Genomic DNA, 23,306 nt, shown 5'->3' with positions numbered 1-23,306 from the left:
GCATTTGAACAAGTCTCAGCCAACACAGACCCCTGTTTTCTGCCACTCACACTGTGGATATGGTGAGTGGTAAAGAGCTGGAGTTACCAAACAGGGTGAGCTGAAAGCCCGTCCTGGTCCCAACATTCAGGTGTGTACCCAGCTGGGTCCTGCTTCCTCACCAGAGCAGCTGGAGCAAGTTCAGCCTCCTTTCTTCCCTCCATTCTCTCAAAACACTCAGTTCAGTCTCCCCTCTGCCCCAATGCCTCAGACAATAAGCCCAAGGCAGGAAGGGCAGCACAGCACAATCAACAGCAAGGCAAATCCGTAAGATCTGCCAGCATGCTGCCACAGACTCTCATTACCAGAAATATAAAGTCAATATATAAAGTAAAATGCAAGAATCATTTACAATTTTGATTTAGAAATAAAATGCATAAAAACTAGCAAAACTACAAACTGCTAAATTAAGAAGTAATGTTCCTACCTTGTTCTTTAATGAAAAGGTACCCGACACTCCTGCAAACAGGAATCTGTTCTTCACTTTCAGTTTTCCCAGATTAGCTACAATAAGACTCTTAGACTTGGAGCTCTCAGGTATAAGCAGAACAGGAGCCCCAGCTTCAATATCAAGAAGAACTCGGGAAGCTCGCTGGGCTTTATCTCTCACCTGGGAAGAGCAAAAATACATTTTAAAAAGTAATTACAAAAATTGCAGAAAGCAGGTGATTATTTCCCACTGATGAGTACTGAACTCAGGATCATGACCCCTTGATTTACAAAATTAAGATAAGGTAAGAGTTTATACCAAACAAAAACAACAACAAAGCAACCAAAAAAACTCCCTCAAACTCTTGTTTTAGGCAGAGAATAAAGGCTCATTAAAAAAGTATTATGATGCAAACAGGAAAAACCTGTGCAACAGGTGCAGCCCTCAGGAGTAACACATCCTTTCACCCCTGAACTAAGAGGTAGAACAGACACTACCCAACTCACTATATAACAAATTACTTAAGAAAAATTATTTACAAAAAGCAAAACCCCATCATTTAGAACAGATGTTTCAAAATCAGATTCAAACTTCCCACCTAGTGCACAATGAAGCATTTTAATATCCAAATATTCAGTGTCTTTCCTTCAATTATGAGAAGCTTCTATTAAATGAAGACTACTGACTACATTAATTACTCCCACATTAGGTCATGTGGTCTATGGCTGTCCTGACTATTGAAACATTCTATCATGCCCTATATACTCTATTATGTAGAGTATTGATATACTCTGTCTTGATATACTCTATCATGCTCTATATTCTCTATATTGATATATTCAATCTTGCTCTATAATCTCTATATTGATACACTCTACCATGCAGAAGTTCTGATTTTCTCAGCCTACCAGCCATCAAACTAATCAGAGACAGACACCTGAGTGGAACAGAACTTCTCACTTGGCTCTCCTAAGTCAGGTATTATTATATCTGGTGGACAGTGGAGAATAAGACAAGATAACGCCTTGACCCTTTTTGTCCAGCACATCCTGCAGAATCCAGGTGCCAAAGTTTTAAGTAATGTGCAAATTTGGTATTCTGCACTTTCAAACAGCAGCAGAATGGTCCTAACTAAGTTCTCCTGACTACAAGATGAGCCTGAGAAATCTCTACCAACACCAAAACTCTAAAACCTCCCACCATTTCAACTCATTTGAGATGATGCATTAACGTAAATTATATATTGCATTTCAACTGGAAAAAACAGGCTGGGAAAGAATAGAAAAAAGGCCCAGACATACTGTTTGTCCCTCAATTGCTGCTCTCTGCCGCCCCAAGACATCTTGGAGCTGAGTAAAATGCTGGATGAAAGCCACCACCTCGGCCTGGAAGCGCTGGGTGTGCACATACTGGACAGAGGCCATACGCAGGGTCACACAGATGTCACACTCCCTCTGCAGCAGTGGATCTGGCCTCCCGTATCTGTGAGAAGGGTTCAAAGTCAAAATTTACCAATCTTCAATACATTTTACAAGCAGCACTAGACATTTTGCTGCATTCAAAATAGCAATATAGAGGATTTAACTAATATTCACAGCATGTCATTAACACTATTGCAGTTGCAGACATGAAAACTCAGGTTTGTATTAATTACTTCTAAATTTTGTACGTTTAAGTGCTGCTGAGTTTTAATTAAGCAAACAGGAAAATTCTACATTTGGAATGTACCTTTAATCTTTGCATACCAGTTAGAGCTTTGGTGATTTTATATCAGAACCGTGGCTTTTAAGGTAAGTACTCTACTGCAGGATAATGTGTACATTCAATTCTGAATCAGCATGCTGTCATATTTGAAATTAATTCCGTAACACTACTTGGATAATTTCTAATCTGATTAATTGGAGAACCAGGAAACATCGCAGGATAAGAACTATTGCTTTAAACAAAACAAAGAAATTCAAGTTTACAGTATGACAAAAGCAAACCCCTAATTCCAAAATTAAGGAGCAATGGAAAATCTATTTCATCAGGTGAATACCTCTTCCAACTTTTAAAAAACAACTGTTTTAGCTAGGAACAAACTATCATGTAAATACTTTCAAGAACAGCTTTAAAGGGAAATAAAAAACTACTTTTCCATTTTTTTTGTACATTGCAGGACAAAGGTAAGTTAAAAATCTCAAGTTTATGACTGAAAATATTTTAAGTCCCACTTAAGTCCCAAGAGGCCAAAGCAGAATCATGCAGCCCTGACAGTTGTAGGCTTGGGTTTTGTGGGTTTGTTTGACTTTTTTTTTGGTTTTTTTGCGGGGAGTGTGTTGGAAGTTAATGGAGTACCAAGCTAATATTGAGTAACAAGAAGTTTAAATTCATACTTAAAGATTTGGAAAATGAGTGCTTCTTCACCACTTGTAGTGAAACGTTCTCTGTAAAATTCTCCATGAGCTGTAAGATCACTTAAGGACAGACTTCCAATACTTCCCTGCAAGGCTAAATCTCCCTCTGAAAAACAAAGGGCAGACAATCAGGATCCACAAACACAGATCAGTTACTAAACCCCAAAAACTTCTATTAGTGGGATAGCATCCTTACAAGTAATTAAGTACATCAATTCAATTAAACATTAAACTTTGCGTTCAAAGAAAATCACGTCCTTCTGCTACAAAGGTTGTATTAACCCACACATTACTCTAGGCTTTACACACATCACGTGATCACACCACTTTGATTTGTGAAACTTAGATGCAACTCCTTTTTTTCCTCTAAAACAGTAATAAAAACTAATGTTCTGCTCTGTGAAAGTGAAGCATTAAAATCACAGCCAATCTCAGCTACAATGATGAAAGGTGACAACTGGGAGGGATGCCAGGATTTAAAACAAACCCTGAAAAAGCAGAGGAAGAAGCAGTGGGAGGAGAATGTGCATTTTGCCCAAGAAAAACACACAAAAACCCAATGAGGACCAAAATAAAAACATTTAAAATCGTAATTCCAGTGCACACCTCATCTTACTTTAAGCTGCAAACAAACCGGACCCTTCAATCTACTCACCAATCACTTCCAAGTGAGCTGCAAGTTTTGCCACACTGGCTTTAGCAAGCTCACTGGTTGCCTTATTCAGGACTAAGGATAAAGAATGGACCTGGTCAAACAAAACAGGAACAAATTGGTATGAAACAACATGACTTCAGAGCTTGAACATCTTGTTTAGCTTTTTTTCAAGACAATTGCACTGTAACACATGAATGGCACACAACAATTATCTGATCAGGAGACACTGAAGGAGAGCAACATTTTTACTGCCTTGTTTGCACATTAATGGGTCTCCCAAGCTATTCAGAATTATCAGGCCAAGAAGAAATCCCAGCACTGTTACCTTCATGTTCTTCTCTTTCAAGATTTGTCACATGTAAATTAAGACTGCAGGGCCTCTGGGCAAAGACTACATTATATACACATACATAATGTGTTTTTCAAAAAATATGTTTATACATACAGAATATATTTATAAAATATAGAATTTTTTTGCATAAATAAATTCCATAGTACCTAGAACAGCACAGTGCCAATTGCAGCATGTTAGGTCTTTAATACTGAAGCAACCTTTTCATTCAAGAGAGGGACACAGAACAAGGGAGCCAAGCACTTTGCAAATGTTCTGCTTTTCAGTAACTCCTTCTATAACTCCTTTTTTTTTTCTTTTAACTACATCTACACCCATTTTAAATCTGTTTCTGCATTTATGTATACTCCCCACTAGAATATAAGACACTTGATGTAAATGTCACCTTAAGTTTCTATAAACCAGAAGTTTTATGACAGACAATCCCATTACTGTTTTGCATCTCAAGTATACCTTTAGATCCAGTTTAGTGTTTACAGGCTCTTGGGCTTGAGAAGCTGACAAGGAATTTATTTCTGATTTGATTGTCTGCTGAGTATCTTCAGGCTGTGGCTTCATAGCATGGTTATCAGCAGTGGATCCAATCCCAAAGAAATCCAGTATCACTACCCAAGTTTGCAAAGTTATTAACACATCTAGACAATTAAAATCAACATCTACACTACGATTAATTTTGTTATAGCGAGAAGAAAATTCAGGATGTTTCCTATCCACTAGAAATATATTGATATGAACTAATGAATCATCAAAGTTACTTTTTCCACAGGGCAACTTGGATCTGTCTGCTGATGGAGAAGGAGGTGGAGTCAGAGGATACTCAGAATCAGCATCTTCTTTTTGCTTCTTACGGGAGGCACAAACTGGTCTTTGGTACAGCTGAAAGACATTAGGTGCTTCTTCCATATGGGAAGGGAGGGACCGTGGCATATCTGGATATTCTGCATTGGATACTGAGGGACAGGACTGTGAAAGATATTCCTTATGTGCTAAATTGGACGGTTTGGGTGCTCCACGGGACACCATGAGGTTCTTATACTTTGAGTCTGGTTTCTTTTCCAGGAGATCTTCCATCAGCAGGGAACGTAAGGCAATCTGAATGGACAAGGTCTGAGGGTGATCTTTGGCAAACTCAACATCAAAATCCTGAAACTTAAGGCTCACGAGACCTTGTGCCCCAAGTGTGAGATCACCACTTAACTGAACCTGGAGCTCTGAGATGTGAAAGTTTGCTTGAATCTGAGTAAAAGATTTTGTTTCCCTGATAGCTAAGGGCTTGTTTGGAACAGAATTAAAACTAGAGTGGCTGAATAAACCATTTTCCTTCCGTTCACTCAAGAATTCTGTGGCTGTACTATGAAGTGATGCTGAAGGAGAACTAAGACCAGCTGGAGATGTAGAAGTGGTTGAAAACTTGTTCAAGTCTTCACTGTAAATTAAATTATCCAGAGTCTGAAGGACTTGTTCATACACATGTTTTGCTAACACCACCTACAACATAGAGAAAAGAAACAATCCTCACATTGGAGCTCTATATATTAATAGAATTAATACATATATGTTAAAACTCATAAGTGGTATGCCAGCCCACAAAAATTTTAAGTTCATCCAAGAAAAAAACAATCCAAAACAAGGTATAATGCAAAACTGAAGCAAAACAGTTCTTCTGTACTAGCTCTGCAAGATGACACCACCTAGAAACACATGGGATGGGATCCTAGAATAGGATACCTTGTATCCCTGGGGAAAAACCATCCACACAGAGTTAGTTAAAAATAATTCACCCCCTGAGCTTACACAGTAATGTATGAAACAAACATTCCACTTAGCCATCATTGCTTGTCTCCTTAGCATTAGAAGTTTCAGTTTCCTCTATTTAAAACCTCTGCTCCTGCACAGATTTTTTTCAAGGTAATGGCATTTTAATGCTTAGTTTCAACTAGAACTGCAAATAAACTTACTTGGACAGTGACACATTTACTTTTCCTTCTGTGTTCAAGATAAGCAAAAGTTATACTAATTCATTAAGACGTCTAAAATGCCCCCAAACAAGGTTAAATATTGGTCATTATTATCATGACTTAAGACTGTCTCTTTTAATCACGTATATAAGGATCAGATTTCTAAACTATCAACATGTTAAACCTGAAGATACTGGCCTGAAAAATACTTATCTTCTATGCAGGGAAATACTTTTATATTGATAGTGGAAATACTACACTTCTGTACCTGAAGAGGGTTCACAAATTTCCCTTCAATCTTCATGATGCTTGATATTCCAAACTCTTCATTACACAGAGGGAAAGTTAAATCCAAATCTTTCTCTAGTGGTATCTTTTCCAATTTAAACTGGATGGTGGTATTATTCAGAATGTGGAAAGCTTTAAGAGAAAGTGAAATTAAAACAACATTAGAATAAGTGAACTGATTATCCCATAAATACTGTATGGAGGAAGTAACACAGTAGCTATTGAACTTGCTCAGAATGTGAGCAATGCTGGACTAAGGTTGTGTGGTTATGTTTTGCTCAATTTCTGCATAAAAGGCACCATTCAGTTTTTGCTTAGGAGACCAAAAAAAGATATAAATACAATAACTAGCCCATTGTCATTAAAACTGACCAATGTATTTTAGTAGGATGGGTGAAGCAGAATATAAATTAGACCTATGGTCAATACACATTTTTGACACATATACTACTCACATTATAATAATTAAGACTCCTCTGATTCACATACCATGGCCTTTATGTAATGATTCAAAGAAGTCATGACGAGTAAAATGAGTTTCTTCCTGGCTGGTAATGCTGGCAGGACCTGAGGAAGAATGTGGTCCATGGGGTATCTCACTTGCAGGCTCCTTCTTGTTTGTAAATTGACTACTATTTAATGAATACATCTTAATATCTTTAATTTCAACTTGCAGCCTATCACTTGTAGACTCATCTTCTCCTGGTACAAAATTCTGAATAGATATTTGTCCTAGATGACCTACAAGCAATTCAGAGCTACCAGGCTTTCGAGGTATGGAGACAATTGGCGATTCAATGTTTACATTTAATATAAGCTTGATAGTATCAGTTTTGAGGGGCTGTGATCCAAATGCATTGCCTTCATTATCTTCTGCACTGGCAACATCTCTTGATCGCGGTATGGTATCAAACAAAGAAACCATTTCACTGTATTCAGCAGTTTTAGTTGCCAAGACTGTAGTAACTTTTGAAGCTGCACTTTTCAACATGCTGCGGAAATTCTCTTCCAGCTCATCCATGGACAAAGTCAGTTCTTTCAAAAATTTGGCTGAGTGGTTGTAGTGCAAGGAAGCCATTTTGAGGTTGAGAAAACACTCTTCTTTTGACTTTTCTGTGAAAGTGAAACTTAAAGCATCTGGAAGGCTATTTCCATCATCAAGCCTAAAAAATAAAGATTCAAAGAAATTTACATCGCCAATGAGATTTTCATACCTCCCTGTGTTCCCTATGCTCACCACGTACTGGTTCTTTACATTGTCTTGGGTCAGATCCATAAGGTGAAGGCATCCAAGAGAGCCATTCACATCCAGTTTACTACACATGGAGACATTGACTTTGGTGCCACCAATACTGGCTGTTGCAATTTTTCTGCCATATTTTTCTCCATTTGCCATGCCAACTGTCCTGAGGAGAAGAACATTTAACCAGTGAATATCGACCGCTACCTCTGTGTTCTGTGCGTAAGTAGACTGGAATGTTTCCTGTTCCCTCCAACCTCTCTCCAAGTCAGCTATTAAAGGCTGAGGACTAGAATCTTCTTTCTCCTTGGGGAAAGATTTCTGGAGGAACCCAATCAGTTCAACAATAGTCTCTGGGTTAAGGATGATATCCAGGTTGTTCACCTGTACAGAGATCACCTGCAGACTGCTATCCAAGTTCATCGATGGGCATTCTGCACTCACAAACTGATACTCCAACTTTATCAAGGACTCTTGATCTTTTCCGTTGTTACCAAGTGAGGTGCTGGAGGCTGTAGTGCATCTCTCTGCCAAACCAGCTACATCAATGGGACGTGCATCTTGTGATCCAGAAACTGGGGATTGAGCCCTGCTGTCTCGAAGGCTTCCTGTTGGCACATCAAAGCTCAGGTTCTTATGAGAAGCCATCAAAAGATCAAAATCTGTTCCATATGTTTGCATAGTATCAACCAGTAACAGGCCATGGACAGTCAGGGACACCTCTGCATCATAAGGCCTTTTCACAAAATGGGCATTGGTGCCAAAAACTTTGAGCACAGAGATGTATCGCCCGTTACTCTCAACACCCAGCTGCATACAGTTTACTTTGAACTCAGCCAAAAGCAGCTGGGATTCAACAAGAACTTCCCGGGTGTGTTGTTCCAGCATGACAACACTCTGTGTTAGATTCATTACAGAATCATGCAAACTGCCAAACTGGTCTACCTCTGCAAAAATCTTGTCTTTCCCTAAATGTAGGGCATCTGAAGACTTAGCTTCAGATGTACTCAGCAGTGTCAAACAGTTCTTCAGAGCCAGGATTTTGTCTTCATTGATGTGAATTTTCAAGTCTGGCAAATTGCCAGACAAGACGGCTCCTGGGTATTTTGGGTCAGATGTGTATATCAGTCTGCGCTCCAGCTGCAGGTGAACATTGAATTTTTCTACCACATGAGTTGGACCCACATCACTATCCTGCACATGCTTCCAGTTGTCTTTCACTCGGCCCACCATGATCTGAAGGTCCATAAAAGAAAGTGTGTATCTCTCATACATTTTTTTACTCATTAAGTGTGCCTGTAGTTGCTCTTCACTTATTTCTACTCCAGTAAATTCAGACACTTTGGTGCCACTACTGGTGTTGGATTCTGGTGGTGGAGTATTGGGAGGAGTTGCAAGAGGTGTTTTATATTCCTCATCACTCAACTCATTGACTTCTGAAGAAATGGCACCTGCACTCCTCTTAGAGTCTTCTGCGGATTAAAAAAACAGTAAATAAACAAACAAACAAACCAACGTATTCTCCTCCCTCTTGAGATGTTTTCTATCATTATCTGATCATCCTGTATGAAGTCCTATTTTTTTTAACACAGAGCATATCTGGTACTGTCCTTGCCTCCTTCCACTGTCACTTCTTTTTTCCTCAACAAGAAACCTACTATACTTCTACATTCACAGAAGTGTCAGTCACAATGCAGTACAGAAGCTATTAAAAGACACTATTGTCTCATTTTTAACCCACTTACTACAAGATTTACTTTTAACCAAGTCAAAAAAAGAACCCATTACTCTGCCCACACAATTCTTACGATCCTCGAAACCAAATGAAAGGTAAGAGCTACTTAACTATTTTTATCATCAGAAAGTTTTGTCCAAATGGCTTTATTGCCTGATATTAACTTTCATTTTATTATCTTAAGAAAAGGATTCTTTTCTACTTTACAAAGCAGGAACACCCCTCAAAAACTTCCTTGTACTTTTTTACCCGTTTTTTTTAAGCTCTGACTTTCTGAAAGAAGATATTAAAAAAAGGAAAGCTGCAATAATTCTAGATCATACCTTGAGAATTTGTGAGTAATATTCTTCCCAGATCTACAACAACTAACACAGGATCCACAAATTTGAAATCATCAGGAAAAATCACCTGAGGGGCAAAGATATCAAGGCACACAGTCCAGCTATTGCTGTTTTCCTGAAAGTTAAGAAGAAAGATATAATAGCCCATAAGAAAACAAATTTAAAAAGCCATGTGAAACATCTAATTAGCCACTTTTTCTTGTGATGAGCTGACTGTCACGAACTCCAGCCACACTCAGGTTTGGTACCTTGTTAAACCACAGACTCCCACTGCAGTCAATAAAGAAACATTTTCAGCAGGTGAAAAACATCCCCTGCACCCTCAAGCCTGGACTGACTAACAGCAAAAGGAATCTACACCACCCCCTGGAAAACTCCCATCCTGCTCACACAAACAACAACAAACCTCATTCTTTAGCGCTCCTAGTCCTAAACCGAAAGGCTAAAAGTCCACCTAGACATTCTGGGGGCAAAAACTTACAATGAAGTCTCCAACTAATAAACGGTCGATCGTTTGTCTGATTTCAGCTTTTGTCTGCATTTTCAGCTTGTTGTACTGTCTTCTGGCAGCTTCAGCCACTCTTGCCTCTAACTCAGATTGATAACCAAAACCTGCACAAGAGAGGGAAAACTGACTAGGTATAACTTTGTTCACCCATTATTGAATCAGAAGAAAAAATGGAAGAGAAAAAATAAAAGTTTTAAATTTTAGCAGTAAAATACAAAACAGGAAAACACAGCAGGTGAAAGCCACTGCCTGTGCCTATTCACCAGGCTGCTGCACAGAAAAAAGGAAGTATCTAAGCACAAAACAAATAATCCCACTAAAAAAAACACTCCCCAAACCTTTTTCTGGTCTTTACTTCACAGACCTTCAGCCCAAGTAATTAAATTTGAGGAAGAAAGAAAGGGTGCTAAGTATGGCCACAGAGGAAATTCTAACTAAACATTAAGATGTGCCTATGTAGGCAGTGGTTTTTTGTTTGGTTGGGTGGTTTATTTTAAACTTGAATATTTATGGAATAATCTCACCTTGTGAGAAAAGGCACGACACACACCTTTATGCCAGGTAACTTGAATCTTTTGGTATTTACCATAATCAGCAGAAAAATAATTCGTATTTCAAGAACATTTTAATGTTCCTAATGTTGCTTACTGTCACCTCTCATTTCCTCAAAAACTGAACTTTAACAACCAAAACTGCAAAGGTGGCCACTTTAGAGTGTTACAGGGTTAGGTACTAGATCTTGTTGCCCTTAGAAATTTATGGAACCAGTATGCTCAAATCTAAAACTCAAGGTACCTCAAGAAGCCATAACAAAGGGCAGTCTTTATCTAATCAACAGAAGAGATACAACAGGCACCAGAATACTATTTCCCCTGTATGATTACTATAGAAATACTCTTTCAACTGCCCTCTCAAAAAAACTCCATCAGTTTCCAGAACGCATTACAGGAACAACTCCCCTCTCTTTATTTATGCATTTTAATTTAGGGGGCATGAACATCCACCATGGGGTATAGCAGCAACTTGCAATTTTAAAGCAGAAGTTGCAGGAGCCTGCCAAAGCAAAACCCCTGATTCAATTAAAGAACAAAACAAAGAAACAAAACCCTCCAGAGAAGACTTGGAATACTGCTAAATTTGAACTTAAAAGATTCTTTGATTAGTGCTTTATATTTCTAAGAATGAAAATAAATAAAAATCAAAAACAAGAAAAGATGTAAATCCACCAACCCCACCAAAAAAACACATTAAAGGTTAACCTGAGGAATGAACCCTTCCCTTGTAGAAGAAGTCAGCTACTTTCTTAATGGCTTGTGGATTGTAAATAATATTTAGAGGTCTGGTACTGACTTCCAGGCGTCTCTCAAAAGTGCTGTGAATTGGATTTCTTTCATAAAGCATCTCAAATACTGGGGCATCAGGATCTGCAACTGAATAAAAAATGAGTTACAAAAAGCAGCTATAAAAAAACCCCAAAACAAACAAATAGACAAAACCAAAAAACAACTCCCAAAGAATTTAATAACTGATTTTTAACTGGTAGTACTGGGTGAGTAGAAGTTTCTAAGAATTCTTCAGTAACAGAAAAGGAAGTAACATGTTCAACTTCTACAATCAACAGAATTCAACAAGGCTATATATACAAAAACATACGTATAATTGGGGTCCTAATGTTGAATTCCTACTAATTTCTTTTTAAACCAAAACTAAGAGTAAGGGCAACACCTATTGTCTTGAAAGACATCGTTTCTTCCTTTCTTTAAAGTCAACCTGCATGCACCCTTACATCTGAACAAAGCTTCTATGATTTTATCTTTACCATTTGCAAAAAGCATTTGCATTAATTCAAACTCTAGGCACTTAGTTTTGAAATTTCTCGTTTTCTAGTAATTATGTCATCAAACATAAAATGAAATCTTTACCAGTGTTCTCATTAGTCATTTCTGAGGACAAACTTTGGAGTCCAAAGGAAGACATGCAGCCAACCTCTTTTTGCTAATAAGAATTTAAAAGAAAAAGATTGTTTAGATAAAATCAACCAAGCCACCTGATAATAAGCGTCTTTTCTGTTGAAGTATATGTATAGTCTGAGATTATTATATGCATTTTTTTCCCTGACATGGTCAAATGAAAGAAGGCAAACACTCTCCACTCCTGCAGCAGACAGGCTGAACACTGAAGTGCAAATTGCAATCAGTACAAAATACACGAGAAATCCGCATGGCATTGGATTCAAATTTTGTTCGCTCAGAAGAGAAATTGAAATATTTTCTAGAATTTATTTCTGCATTTAGTGTACCAGTATGCAGGTGAAATAGAACCATTCGTTGGGCCACAGAGCTTTATGGAAAAGAACAATCACTGATTAAGCAGCAATGTTGATTGTTCCAAAAATCAAATGTTGTTTAACAAATTATCTTCTTCCCAACACATATAACTGACAGGTTAAAGTCACAAGCATACAGAGTAAAAAATGAAGAGTTCTACAAATTATATTTGGAAAGAGAGAGAAAAAGTAAATTCAACAGGTGGAAACTTTTCCTCAAGACTTTTGTGTTCCCTTTCTGGGATAAGAAATGTTTTGAGTTGAGTTTTGGAGTACAATTATTTTCATACACAATTATGCATCCCACATAGTAACTTATAGGGTTTTTTTCACCTACAGGATTTGGGAAAACAAGAACAGGAAATATGGTCCCTTCTGTTGCCAAATCCCTCAGGAAAAGACCACCAAGCTGAACTTTGAGAAGGGAAGACTTTCTGCGAGGAAGGGATTCAGCCAAGATCTTTACACCTGGAATATAAATACATAGAATTATTTTGTTTCTTTTAGTACAGCATACATTTTATTTAAATTTTATGAATAAAAAAATACTGTCCAACAAATAAGTATTTTTGAAGTCTTTATATATATTAATTTCTACTAAAAAATTTAACATGGAAATTTGTTATATAGTACAATAATTGTGAGGCAGCTCTGGTCTTTTTTAAGAAAGACCGGAAACGGGCTTAATACCTGAAAACTCCAGCTGCATAAAAGCTGTCTCTTCAGCATGCACTACCTTCTTCTTCCCATGCAACAGAGTAAAAGAGCCACCCTGCAGCTGTAGATTTAACTTAGCAAAAACATGATCTCTCTTGGTAAAGGTATTCATGCTGGAAGCATCTGCAGCAGGGTCAAAAAATTCATCCGCACCTAATAAAAAACAAAACCAAAACCAACATGTTAAATCAATTAAATTTCTGGAGGGCTACTGAAGAACAAGAAAGTTCCTGCGAATATGAAAATAAAGATGTCTCCAGCTCTCAGGGGGAAAAATAGAAACAAGAAATAGACCAGATATACCTTTTTCCTTTAAAAACCTGAATATTCCATAGAACTCTTTTATTTCAATCAAGGTAATGTAAGCCTGAATTTACGAAGACCCCAACAACCCAGTACTATTCCTGTTACACCCAGTCATATGACCTCTCACACACACTTGAACAGAAAAGGTCCCAAAGCTCTTTGCCACAAATGACAGTAACAGGGGAAGCAAATGTATTCCATGTATCGCTTTGGAAATAAGCAGGTATCCAAGTACCAACATACTGCCCAGGGTGTTCAGCTTTAGGCAAGCTCTGCTGCCTGGGTACATCAGCTGACAGAGAATCCTTTAACAGTACAGGCCCAGAGCCCTTTCTGCGTACCTGGACCAGCTATCAAACCATGGGAGCAAACCCTGCGTGTCCATACCCAGTATGTCTTCTGGATTCCACTGTTCCTTCGGGTCTGGCAGCAGCCCTTCAAAAGGTTCACCCTCATAAGTCTGCTGAGCATATCCATACCAACCTCCCCAGCCAGGAAACCACGACTGCAGGTACTGCAGCATCCCAGTGCTGCTGCCATGGGCGGGTTCTGCCGGAGGGGAGCCTCCAATGGAATCAGGCAAGGGCTCTTTAACACTCTGTGTCCGAACATTCAAGACATAACACGTTACTGCTGCTGAGTGAGAGAGTATCACCAGTGTACAAAAACCACCCCAACAGAAGCACAATTCCATCTCCAATTTACTCAGCACTCCAGCAGTGATATTCTCAATGAATACTCAGCCTAGAGGAGAGCAGCAGCAAAGAAGTAACAAACATAATTACTTAACTGCTGTGTATTCATATGAACATATAAATATGCATATGATTATGCATATATGAAGCCATACATCACTGTTTAAATCTTAGTCTAGAAACACTAAACCAAAGAAGAAGTCACTTCACACCATAAAGCACAGCTCTACATTTTAACATTTGTATTTGCAAGAGATGATATTGTGTTGTTATGGAGATTAGTTTATATTTAATGAAGTGTGTTCCCCAAGTAATTTCTGTGAGGCTCACTTCTGGCACCTGTTTATTTCAGGAAAATATTCATTACAGGCCTTGGTTTCCACTCTGTTGTTTTTAAGATGCGGAGTACCTGACCTAGGAATTCTGGCAAGGATCCTGCTGGGGAAGATCATCATATGACAAGACAAAAGATGTCACTGTGCAAGTGACACAACCGTAAAGACTGCAGGAACTGAGCATTTCTGCAATTTTAGCATTAATGCCACACTTCTAAATCAAAGAAAATACCTGATAAGGCTGTCCAGCAGAACACTACCTCAGATAATCACTTAAAGATTGCAAACATTACACTGTATGGAGAATGCTCTCACCTCAGCTAAATCATGAAATTTATTATGAACTATCTCATACAGAACCTTCAATTCTTCATAAGTCTGCTCATCCTCAATACGATGCATTTGTGCCTGGAAAGACAAAAAAGGTGAAGTACCTGCATTCAAGGAGTACAGAATCTTGTTCACAAACATGTCAAGTATCTCTGCACTGAGTTAGGGACTCGTAGAAAAAACTAAGATGGCATTAATGATCATATCCAAGTGCCTCAGCACACAAAAATTAATGAAAGTCATGTAGGCAATTGTAACATTGACATTTCCCCGAATTATAAATAAACCTTATTTGCATTGTAAAATACACTATTTTACCACTGTACAAAATTCACAACTATATCCTCCTATTACAAATAAGAAGCAAGATTTGCAGAACAAAAATTAAACCAGGGAAAATAAATTGATTTAACAGAACGCCTTGCTTAGCCAGGGGCAAAAAAAGCTTCTGTCTTGAATAAAGAAGGTGGAGGAAATGAACTGGGTAAATTAGGGCAATGTAGTATTCATAGTCAGTTACTCAGACACGTTGTCTTCTCTGTACTGATTAACAAGTTATTTGTGGGAACTGACAATTCACCCAAGTCTAAAAAAACTATCATGAAACCACAAAGCAAAAGACATTTTTCTAGTCCACTGCCATTAACCTTGTTACATTTCACAGCTCTGCTGAACACAATACAAGCTCTATGAGACCTGGCTTCGCTAGGTACTATAAAAATTTTCTGTATATTGACCTACTCCTACAGTTCATCTCCAAATTACATAAGTAAGGACCACATACAACTTAAAAGTAACAGCAGAATTGCGCCTTTAATTAATACAGGTGAGGTACATGGTGCCCTGAACTGATTTAAAGCAAAAGTCCCAATATACCTAAAGATAAAAAGCAGCTAATTGTAGTTCATGGGTTTTTTCTTTCTGAAGTAGGTCATAGGTTCATTATTAGGGGCATTAAATTCTTCATCCTCAAATCAACTTGGAAAAACAAAACAAATAAAAAACCCCAACAAAACCCGCCAAATAACCCCAAACACACTGTCAAGTAGCCACAATTTTTCCCAATTCTCTACCGAAGCATATGGGTAGACACATCTCTGGTATTTAAATACCTTTTGGATCTACAGAGAACATGAGTTAAGAAAGCATGTCACCAACTGTCACAGGCATTCTATAGCAGTTAACGCTATTTTTGGTGAACACTGGTTACAGCTCAAAAACCAATCAGCTTTTTGCGGTGCAAAACAAAAACACATGAACCCTGCAGCACGCACACCTCCCACAAGCCCAGGTTTCATCATTAAAATCTCAGCTGTGGTCAGCAGACAGTCTGTTCAGTGAAAACAGACTGCAGTACAACTAAAGATGTTTCTTATCTTGCCCAGGTTTTAAACATGAAAAGATGAAACAAACCAAATGTAAGATGATTAATCATCACTGTAGAAGAAACTCAAGTCTAAATACCTGGTCTGCAGCAGACAGTGGTTCCCCCTTCAGCTTGCTGTAGTACAAGTCTGTGTAGGACACTGCATCCCGGGCCCGATGCAGCGCGAACTGCCAGGTGGAACGTTGCCTCTGCTCCCTGATCTCCGAAAGATTTGCATTCAGGGCAAAGATCCACCATTCCCGGCAGCTGGAACAATTTTCAATTGCTGTATTACCAGTATCTCATTTAAAAAAACCTAACCCAAGTCCATATCCAACTGGTGAAAGGTGCAGGAAACACAGTGAAAAGCAATGGGCCAACGGCCAGGAAAAGCAGTAGCACTGGAGCCAGCACAGATGGGCTGGTCCTACAGACTGTAGGACGATGCTCCCCAGGGTCCCACCACTCCAATGGGATTTAGTCCAGCTGCCACATATCAGGCACAGACAACAAAATTTAGAGTTACACAGACTGGATTGAAAGCCTCCGGTAAGGATAATTTTACGTCTGAATTACATCTGAGTATTTAAAACTCATTTATGAGGTAGGGGAACAAAACATGAAAACTGAATCTCTAACATATTGTTATTATGTACATTTTTGTATTTGTCTCATTCTAGTTTTTCTAATATAGCTTGTAATACCCTATTGACAACACCACATATGGAGATGTACTTACTTCTCTGTTACTGTAACCTTTGGTTTCCACTTCCTGAATTTAAGCTGTTGTTCCTTTCTAGCCAGTTCCTTTAAAAATCCCATGATCTGCTGATACTGCATCTTTTAGTGAAACAACACACAGATCAGTGAGGTGATACTGGAGTGTTTTCCCAGGAAAAGAAGAGGAAAAAACCAGTGGCCTGCACATGGTGCAGGATTAGGATTATAACAATTCTGTTCCCCAATGTGACACATCTTCTCCCAGCAACTAGTAGTTCATGTGTGACATTCGATTTACAGCTTTATTTACAAAAACAGAATGAAATCTTCCATGTCAGGTTATCAACATAACATCAGCTGCTATTGTACATTGCACAGATCAAACCCCCCCACATGCACCCTTCCTATTACTACAATAAACAAACAACAATTTAATTCTTTTTGCAGTAATTGGTTTCAGTAAAATAAATAAATAATTTTGAATGCTTGACTTTAGAACAACCTATTCAATATATCTCTTTGAGCTGCCTCTCAAATAAAATCTTTCAGAGAGTATTAATGTTAGGCTACAATAATAGCATTTAAGCTGTCACAAACACTGCCAGTTTTATGATATCTGTTCCAGTTACTGGCAGGTAAATGGTTGCTATTTACCTGGGAGAGCTTCAGGGGTATCGTCTCAAGCTGAATGTCACATTCCAGGCGTGGAGCATGGCGGGATCTTAAAGGCTCCTTAGAACAATTTCTCTTGAGAAGAGCAGAAGTGCAGACAGGCTCCATGATGTAATTATGATCACGACTTTCCATACTTCTATCCATTGCTTCCTGGGGGTTACAAGCAAATTACTCTCTAAGAAATGAGTGTACAACAGTGTCGTGGTGTCATTAGGATGCACTGGTTTCATGTACTAGAATGTACTTTACTAGCAGGCCAGTCCATTGGAAAAAATTTATTGAACATGTTCTCTCTTCAAAAGTAAAACAAGCTATTTCACAGCACAGCCTTTGTGGATCGCACATGTATCCTATCACTAAAGCATGAAACCATAGACTTCTGTTGCTCTTAAAAGACCAAATCCAATAAATTCTACACCAGTCAGGTCTGCAGTACAGAAAGGAGAGTAACAACTACCTCTCTTTCGTATGCAAAACTTCTCTCATGTACCTGTAGCTGCCCAGGAGGAAGGTCACCCAGTAAAGTGCAACTGGTATCCCAATAAACACTGAAATCAGCAACATCCATCTGTTTTTTCCGCATCAGCTTTTCCACCTGGAGTAGAAGAAGTGGAGTAAAGTCAAGATCACACACCATGTGCCATGTAGTTTTTAGTTCTACATACCAAATAAAAAAGACGAAATGCTCAATTTATTACAACAACCAAAAGGTTATTAAAATGCCATGTTTTACTGAGTATTTACTAGCACCCGTAAAACGCAGCATCCCATCTGAGCTGCTCTTGTATGCACAAGTTGCACTTACTGGTTCAAACACTGCATTTTGCATTGACACATTTTTGATGCAGATGCCAAACGCAAATGGCTGTGAGGGATTTGTGACACCATCTTCAAACCTCAAATGCACATCCTGGATTTTTAACTGGATAAAAAAAAGACATTACTAAAGATACTATTTACATCATTATGGCAGACAGTAGTACTTTTCATTAATGCTGGAGCAATTTAATACCTAATTTCTGCAATTTTCCAATTAATTTCTACTAGATATTTAACCTAAGAGAAACCCTATTCCTCATTTCTGTTTTTGTACTCCCCGGTTCTACCTTCTCTTCAGACACCATCAGACCCTGCCCTTCTCCCAAAAATGAGCCACTTTCCCAACACACTGTACCACTGTACTTTTTTTGCTATCCTACAATTATTCTCCATTTTAAAGGCAAATGTGTAACTGCCAACCACTCGAAAGCACAGACTTACTTCGATGTTTTCTACAATTCTCGTGACTACAGATGCGGTAACTGAGTACCAGTAAGACTCCCCTTTCTGTTGTTGTTCTTTCTGTAAGAGCAAACATGGATAAACATTACTAACCACTGTAACAGCTGGTGAGGAGACAATATACTTTGTTACACTGAAATCACTGTTAACAGGGATAAAGAAAAAATAAACAGGTTAAGATATTTACATATCTCCGACATATGTGCGACATACGACATAATGGTGAGGGGCGGTAGGGCAGAAATTGTACTACGTCAGTCAGCATGTACAAATCAAGTTCTAACTCCATTTCCCGTGCATTTGTTCTCTCTCATTAGGAGACTTAGAGTACAATCCATCCACCACAGACGTTTCTTCACCATGAAACACAAGCTTGACTCACCTTCCATTTTTCTTCAAGTGCCAGCAGAAGGGCTTTCTTGTGCTCTCTCTCTTGCAACTTTTCCCTTTCCTCATCAAACTCTTCTCTTTTTTCTGGTGCACCAATTAAGTGCAGTTTTGAAACAGATATCACCCATGGATCCACATGTGGACGATAAAAAGGGATCTGTAGTGTTATTTTGCCAATGAAACCTGAATAAACAAAACAGACACACTATCAGATTCCTGTGAAAATTTACTTTATCACCCTTGAAAATCCTCAAGGAAAAAGTGATGTAAAAAACAAACAAGCTAGAACAGAAATAACCTAAAAATCAGGCTACCTCATTTGTTCAAGCCTCTGACTCACAGGTCCCCTAAAACATGCAATACTTCCTGTTTAGAAACATCTGTCCTGCATACACAAGCAAAATACAAACCTGCCTTTACTTCAAATGGTAATTCCAGCTCCTTTAAGGCATCTTTTTTTAGTGGCAAGTTTTCCAATTCAACAGCACCTATACAAAGCAGAACAAAAAGACAAGTCTGCTAAATAAAACTATGTTAAAGAAAGCCAACTTTACAACTCTAAGCTTAAAATGACAGGCATTGTTTGCGTTTTTTTAAAATTAAATGGGATTTAACGAGAACAGACAACCTACCACTTCGGATTGTGTTACAATCACAACAGTTACTTGATACACTTGTTAATTTTCCAATGTCATGTGCTCAAACTACTTGATGAGGTCATCCAGAAGGAATCTTCTGTGAGGCTCTAGACCTGAACTTCGTTGTAGCCACAGACAAAACCTCTCCTTATTGTCTTTTCAAAAGAGATACTTATTTTCTTAGTATTGTAAAAAGCACACACAGAAAAGCCTTGGAGTATTACAAAACATTCTCACCAGAAGCAGCAGATAACAGCGGCAAAGGGTGAACAAAAAGCATTGATTTGAGGACTCTGTACAAAGTACAAAACTCGTGGATGCAACATGACACAAACCAGATTACAGGGAGTAACTACGAGCAATAAAAGGAGGTAAGAGGCTGGAGGACACTTCTGCCATGGTCCCTTGACAGGAAAGTTGCTGCACAGTACCAAGAAAGAATGACATAAATTCAACATGCTAAGACAGCTAAGCATACTTCTGAAAATTTTATGTAAATTGGTTTAAGAATGTTGATAAAAAGCAACAAAGAACATAAGGTCATTTACTATTTATTGCAAAGTTCTGGCACCAAACTCTGTATTAAAACGGTTTATATAAACATTAAACACAGTATTAAGTGATTATTTCTATTCCACCTTCCAGTTATTACAAAAACATAACACTTTTCTAAATCACAATATGAAAACAGTACAGAAAATACCACAAAGCCTCCCTCACCCTTTAGAAGTGCCACTGAAAGTTGGTCTGTGTTCAGGTTATTGACATATTTGCCCAAGTAGGTGTTAAGGACCCAGGCTACCAATCCTTCCAACATGACTGTCCTAGAAGAGGAAAACTAATGCTTTTCTGTCATTTTCTGGATTTCTCTTCCATAATTAGTTTCAGTCTGAAAGAAAAAACCAAGAAAATTATTGTCAGAAATATCCACTCTCAACACAAGAATTGTCACTTCAATTCCTGCCGTGATCTAGCTAAAGAAAAGTAAAAGCACTAAGGATTGATTTCTACCTTAAAAAAGCTTTATCCTATGACCTTTAAGTGTCAAATCAGCTTCATATAGAGATCTGGTGATTACACACCACTCCCATTTGCACATAAAGTTCACCTTTCCATCATCTTTCTAACCAAAACATTACATCTTGTTGCAATAATCAACAAGGCAAATCTACAATCCTCCTCCAGAAAAGGAAAGGCCAAAATTCCGTGCTGATCTGAAGTTTGCACTGGCCTTCTCTGCTGTCCGTATTTTCACCATGCTGGGTTTAGCAGCCTGGTCTGAAGTAACAGCCTGAAGCCAACTGTATTTTTGTAGAATTCTTACACTACATCCGTGAAGCAACTCACCCTACTCAACCCCTTTTTGGGAGAGCGTGTGTGTGGGAAGTAATCAGATACGAGCCCCAAAAATAGTTCATCAACAGTTACTCCAACAGGTTTTCAAAGTGGCAGCAGAGATTATTGCACTGAAGAGGGAAAAAGCTACATTAGAGAAGCACCACTGGTCACACTCCTGAACATTCCCCTTCACTCTTCTCCAGCCATTTCTGTTTCAACTTCTGTGGTAATCAGAGCATTAAAATCCCGAAGTCCCTGTTCAACTTTTTAACCACTGAATTGCAAAACTAACTACTCATAGCTCCTGCAGGGGCAGGGTGAAGCTGGTACAGTAAGGAAAAAGTATGCAGGCCATTTCTTGAGGTTAGAATGGAATAAATGTATCAATTTTGTGTTTAAAAAACTCTCCCAATCCCATGTACCTGCCTAAACCATTGAATTCTACAAAGCAGAAAAGCAAAATACATTCTTTATTTACAGCTGACAGTAGAAGGAAATGACAACTTCAAGAGTCGCATTTTAAATTTTGCATTAAGATTTAGAGTTTTCTCATTATGACGCTCGCTTGATTCTAGGCAACCCCATTTAAACTTTTATTTCTTTTTTAAAAAGGTAGTGAAAATACTTAACTAATAGTTAAATTAAATAACCAGAACCTAGGAAGTAATGAAAGGCTTTTTCTAAGGGCTGAAAGTGAAACTAGGCTGTCCTGAAGAATGAAACAGAAAATAGCACAGGCAAGTCCGATTCAACTCAGGCATGTGACTTCACATAAAATGTGTTTAACAGTTTTGCCTTTGTAAAATTTCTCAACAATTTTCCAAAACAATACTATTATTCCACAAAATAAAGACTAAGCATTCATTCTCTTGGGTCACCAAGCTTATATTACAGGTTTTTATTCTAATAAAAGTGATAACAAGCTCAAGATCAAACAAAAGCATATACAGTCATCTTTGTTACACCGTCATTAAAAAAAAAAAGTCAATTAAAAAAGGAATCTCCCGGTGTTTGGAACCAAAGCAGAGAAAAGATCGTGAAGAAACATTTAAGCACAGCCGAGATCAACATCCCAGTGACTGAAACCCTCTGGCGCATGAACCATACCTGAAGTCACCCTAAAAACTGTAAATAAAGTACATCACATCCTTAACCTAAACTCGTGGGACATAACTAACCATATAGGAATCTTTCAAATGTTTTAAGGCTTTTATATTTTTAGCTCTGTAGTGCACTGCTGAGCTTCCCAGTGCTGCCCTGGGAATTAAAACAAGGCACGTATTTTCAATGACAGTTTTGTAATTTCCTTAACACACACAGTACAAAAAGAACCGTCAGGGTGAGAACCAAAGCCCAAACCAGGCCCTGGCTCAAAGCGAGCTCCTTTCTTGCTGAAAAAAGGATGCAATATTCCGCAGGGGGAGGCAGAGCAAGCCCTGCAGCCGCGGAGCCGGGGCAGGTGTCAGGGCAGCAGCCGGAGGGCCGGGGGGCTCTTGCAGCGCCCCGGTACCCAAAACCGGGCGGGAAGGAGCCTCCGGGGCAGTGCCGGGGACACGAGGCATCGGCAGCAGAGACCTGTGTGCTCGCACCGCGTGCCGGGGAGGAAGCGAAAGGTCACCTTGCCCGGCGGAGCGGGACGGACCCCGGGGAAGCCCCGCGGAGCATGAGGCGGCGAACGGCCCGCGCCGGGCGGGGAGGCCCTGAGGGACTCCCAGGCCCCAGCGCGAGGCTGAGACCCCCGCGGCCGGGCCAGCGCTGCCCTCCCCGCCCCGCGGTGGGCGCAAGGACCCGGACGCACCGCGGCCGCCCCTCGCCCACCCACCCCGGGGCGGGGCGGGGCGCCGCTAGCGGCGTGCGGCAGGGAGGGGCCCCTCATGCCGGACCCGCAGAGAGGGAGCGGCGGCTGACGCAGGAGGGAAGGGCAGCGGGGCCGAGGGCACCCCGAGTCCTCCCTGTGCCCCCCGGGGGCCCCTCGGGAGCCCCGGACTCACCTGCGCTGCGAGCGGGGGGCGCCGGGCGCCAGGCCGTCGCGGGGGCGCGCCCGGGTGCGGGAGCGCCGAGCGATCGATGGGGCGGCGGCACCGCCCCCTGCGGGCGGGGCCCGGTAACGCCCCTGGGGCGGGGCCCGGACCGCCGCCAGACAGGGGAGGCCAGGCCAGGCCAGGCCCGGCCCGCGGGAATGGGCTGAAAACGGACGGGTTTGGGGTCGAAAAGCGACCGGGGCCCGCGCAGGGCCCTGGGCCAGCC

General features: G+C 39.8%; 1 protein-coding gene across 6 annotated transcripts in view; it reads right to left on the bottom strand.

The window, feature by feature from the left end:
- Positions 1 to 23,110, bottom strand: part of VPS13D (vacuolar protein sorting 13 homolog D) — a 97,053-nt gene extending 73,943 nt beyond the window's left edge. For 4 of the 6 annotated variants that reach the window (XM_039564112.1, XM_039564115.1, XM_039564113.1 and 1 more), the window contains exons 1-25: positions 23,051 to 23,110; positions 20,442 to 20,610; positions 19,494 to 19,571; positions 19,076 to 19,266; positions 18,673 to 18,753; positions 18,218 to 18,334; positions 17,903 to 18,007; positions 17,392 to 17,562; positions 16,757 to 16,857; positions 16,116 to 16,284; positions 14,637 to 14,729; positions 13,679 to 13,889; positions 12,959 to 13,138; positions 12,606 to 12,736; positions 11,865 to 11,937; positions 11,202 to 11,372; positions 9,916 to 10,046; positions 9,417 to 9,549; positions 6,608 to 8,830; positions 6,099 to 6,250; positions 4,326 to 5,360; positions 3,521 to 3,611; positions 2,845 to 2,971; positions 1,771 to 1,951; positions 467 to 649 (exon numbers count right to left, since the gene is read on the bottom strand). In XM_039564112.1, coding sequence (XP_039420046.1) covers positions 467 to 649; positions 1,771 to 1,951; positions 2,845 to 2,971; positions 3,521 to 3,611; positions 4,326 to 5,360; positions 6,099 to 6,250; positions 6,608 to 8,830; positions 9,417 to 9,549; positions 9,916 to 10,046; positions 11,202 to 11,372; positions 11,865 to 11,937; positions 12,606 to 12,736; positions 12,959 to 13,138; positions 13,679 to 13,889; positions 14,637 to 14,729; positions 16,116 to 16,284; positions 16,757 to 16,857; positions 17,392 to 17,562; positions 17,903 to 18,007; positions 18,218 to 18,334; positions 18,673 to 18,753; positions 19,076 to 19,266; positions 19,494 to 19,571; positions 20,442 to 20,538 — 6,225 coding nt within the window. In that variant the 5' untranslated portion in view covers positions 20,539 to 20,610; positions 23,051 to 23,110. The remainder of the gene's footprint in view (positions 1 to 466; positions 650 to 1,770; positions 1,952 to 2,844; positions 2,972 to 3,520; positions 3,612 to 4,325; positions 5,361 to 6,098; positions 6,251 to 6,607; positions 8,831 to 9,416; positions 9,550 to 9,915; positions 10,047 to 11,201; positions 11,373 to 11,864; positions 11,938 to 12,605; positions 12,737 to 12,958; positions 13,139 to 13,678; positions 13,890 to 14,636; positions 14,730 to 16,115; positions 16,285 to 16,756; positions 16,858 to 17,391; positions 17,563 to 17,902; positions 18,008 to 18,217; positions 18,335 to 18,672; positions 18,754 to 19,075; positions 19,267 to 19,493; positions 19,572 to 20,441; positions 20,611 to 23,050) is intronic. The other 2 variants (XM_039564114.1, XM_039564117.1) reach the window with 2 other exon arrangements.
- Between the last annotated feature and the right edge of the window lie 196 nt (positions 23,111 to 23,306).

Source organism: Corvus cornix, chromosome 21 (assembly GCF_000738735.6).
Source record: "Corvus cornix cornix isolate S_Up_H32 chromosome 21, ASM73873v5, whole genome shotgun sequence".
NCBI classification, from domain to species: Eukaryota; Metazoa; Chordata; class Aves; order Passeriformes; family Corvidae; genus Corvus; species Corvus cornix.
The sequence above is the reverse complement of the archived record's forward strand: the minus strand, read 5'-3'. Positions and strand labels throughout refer to the sequence as shown.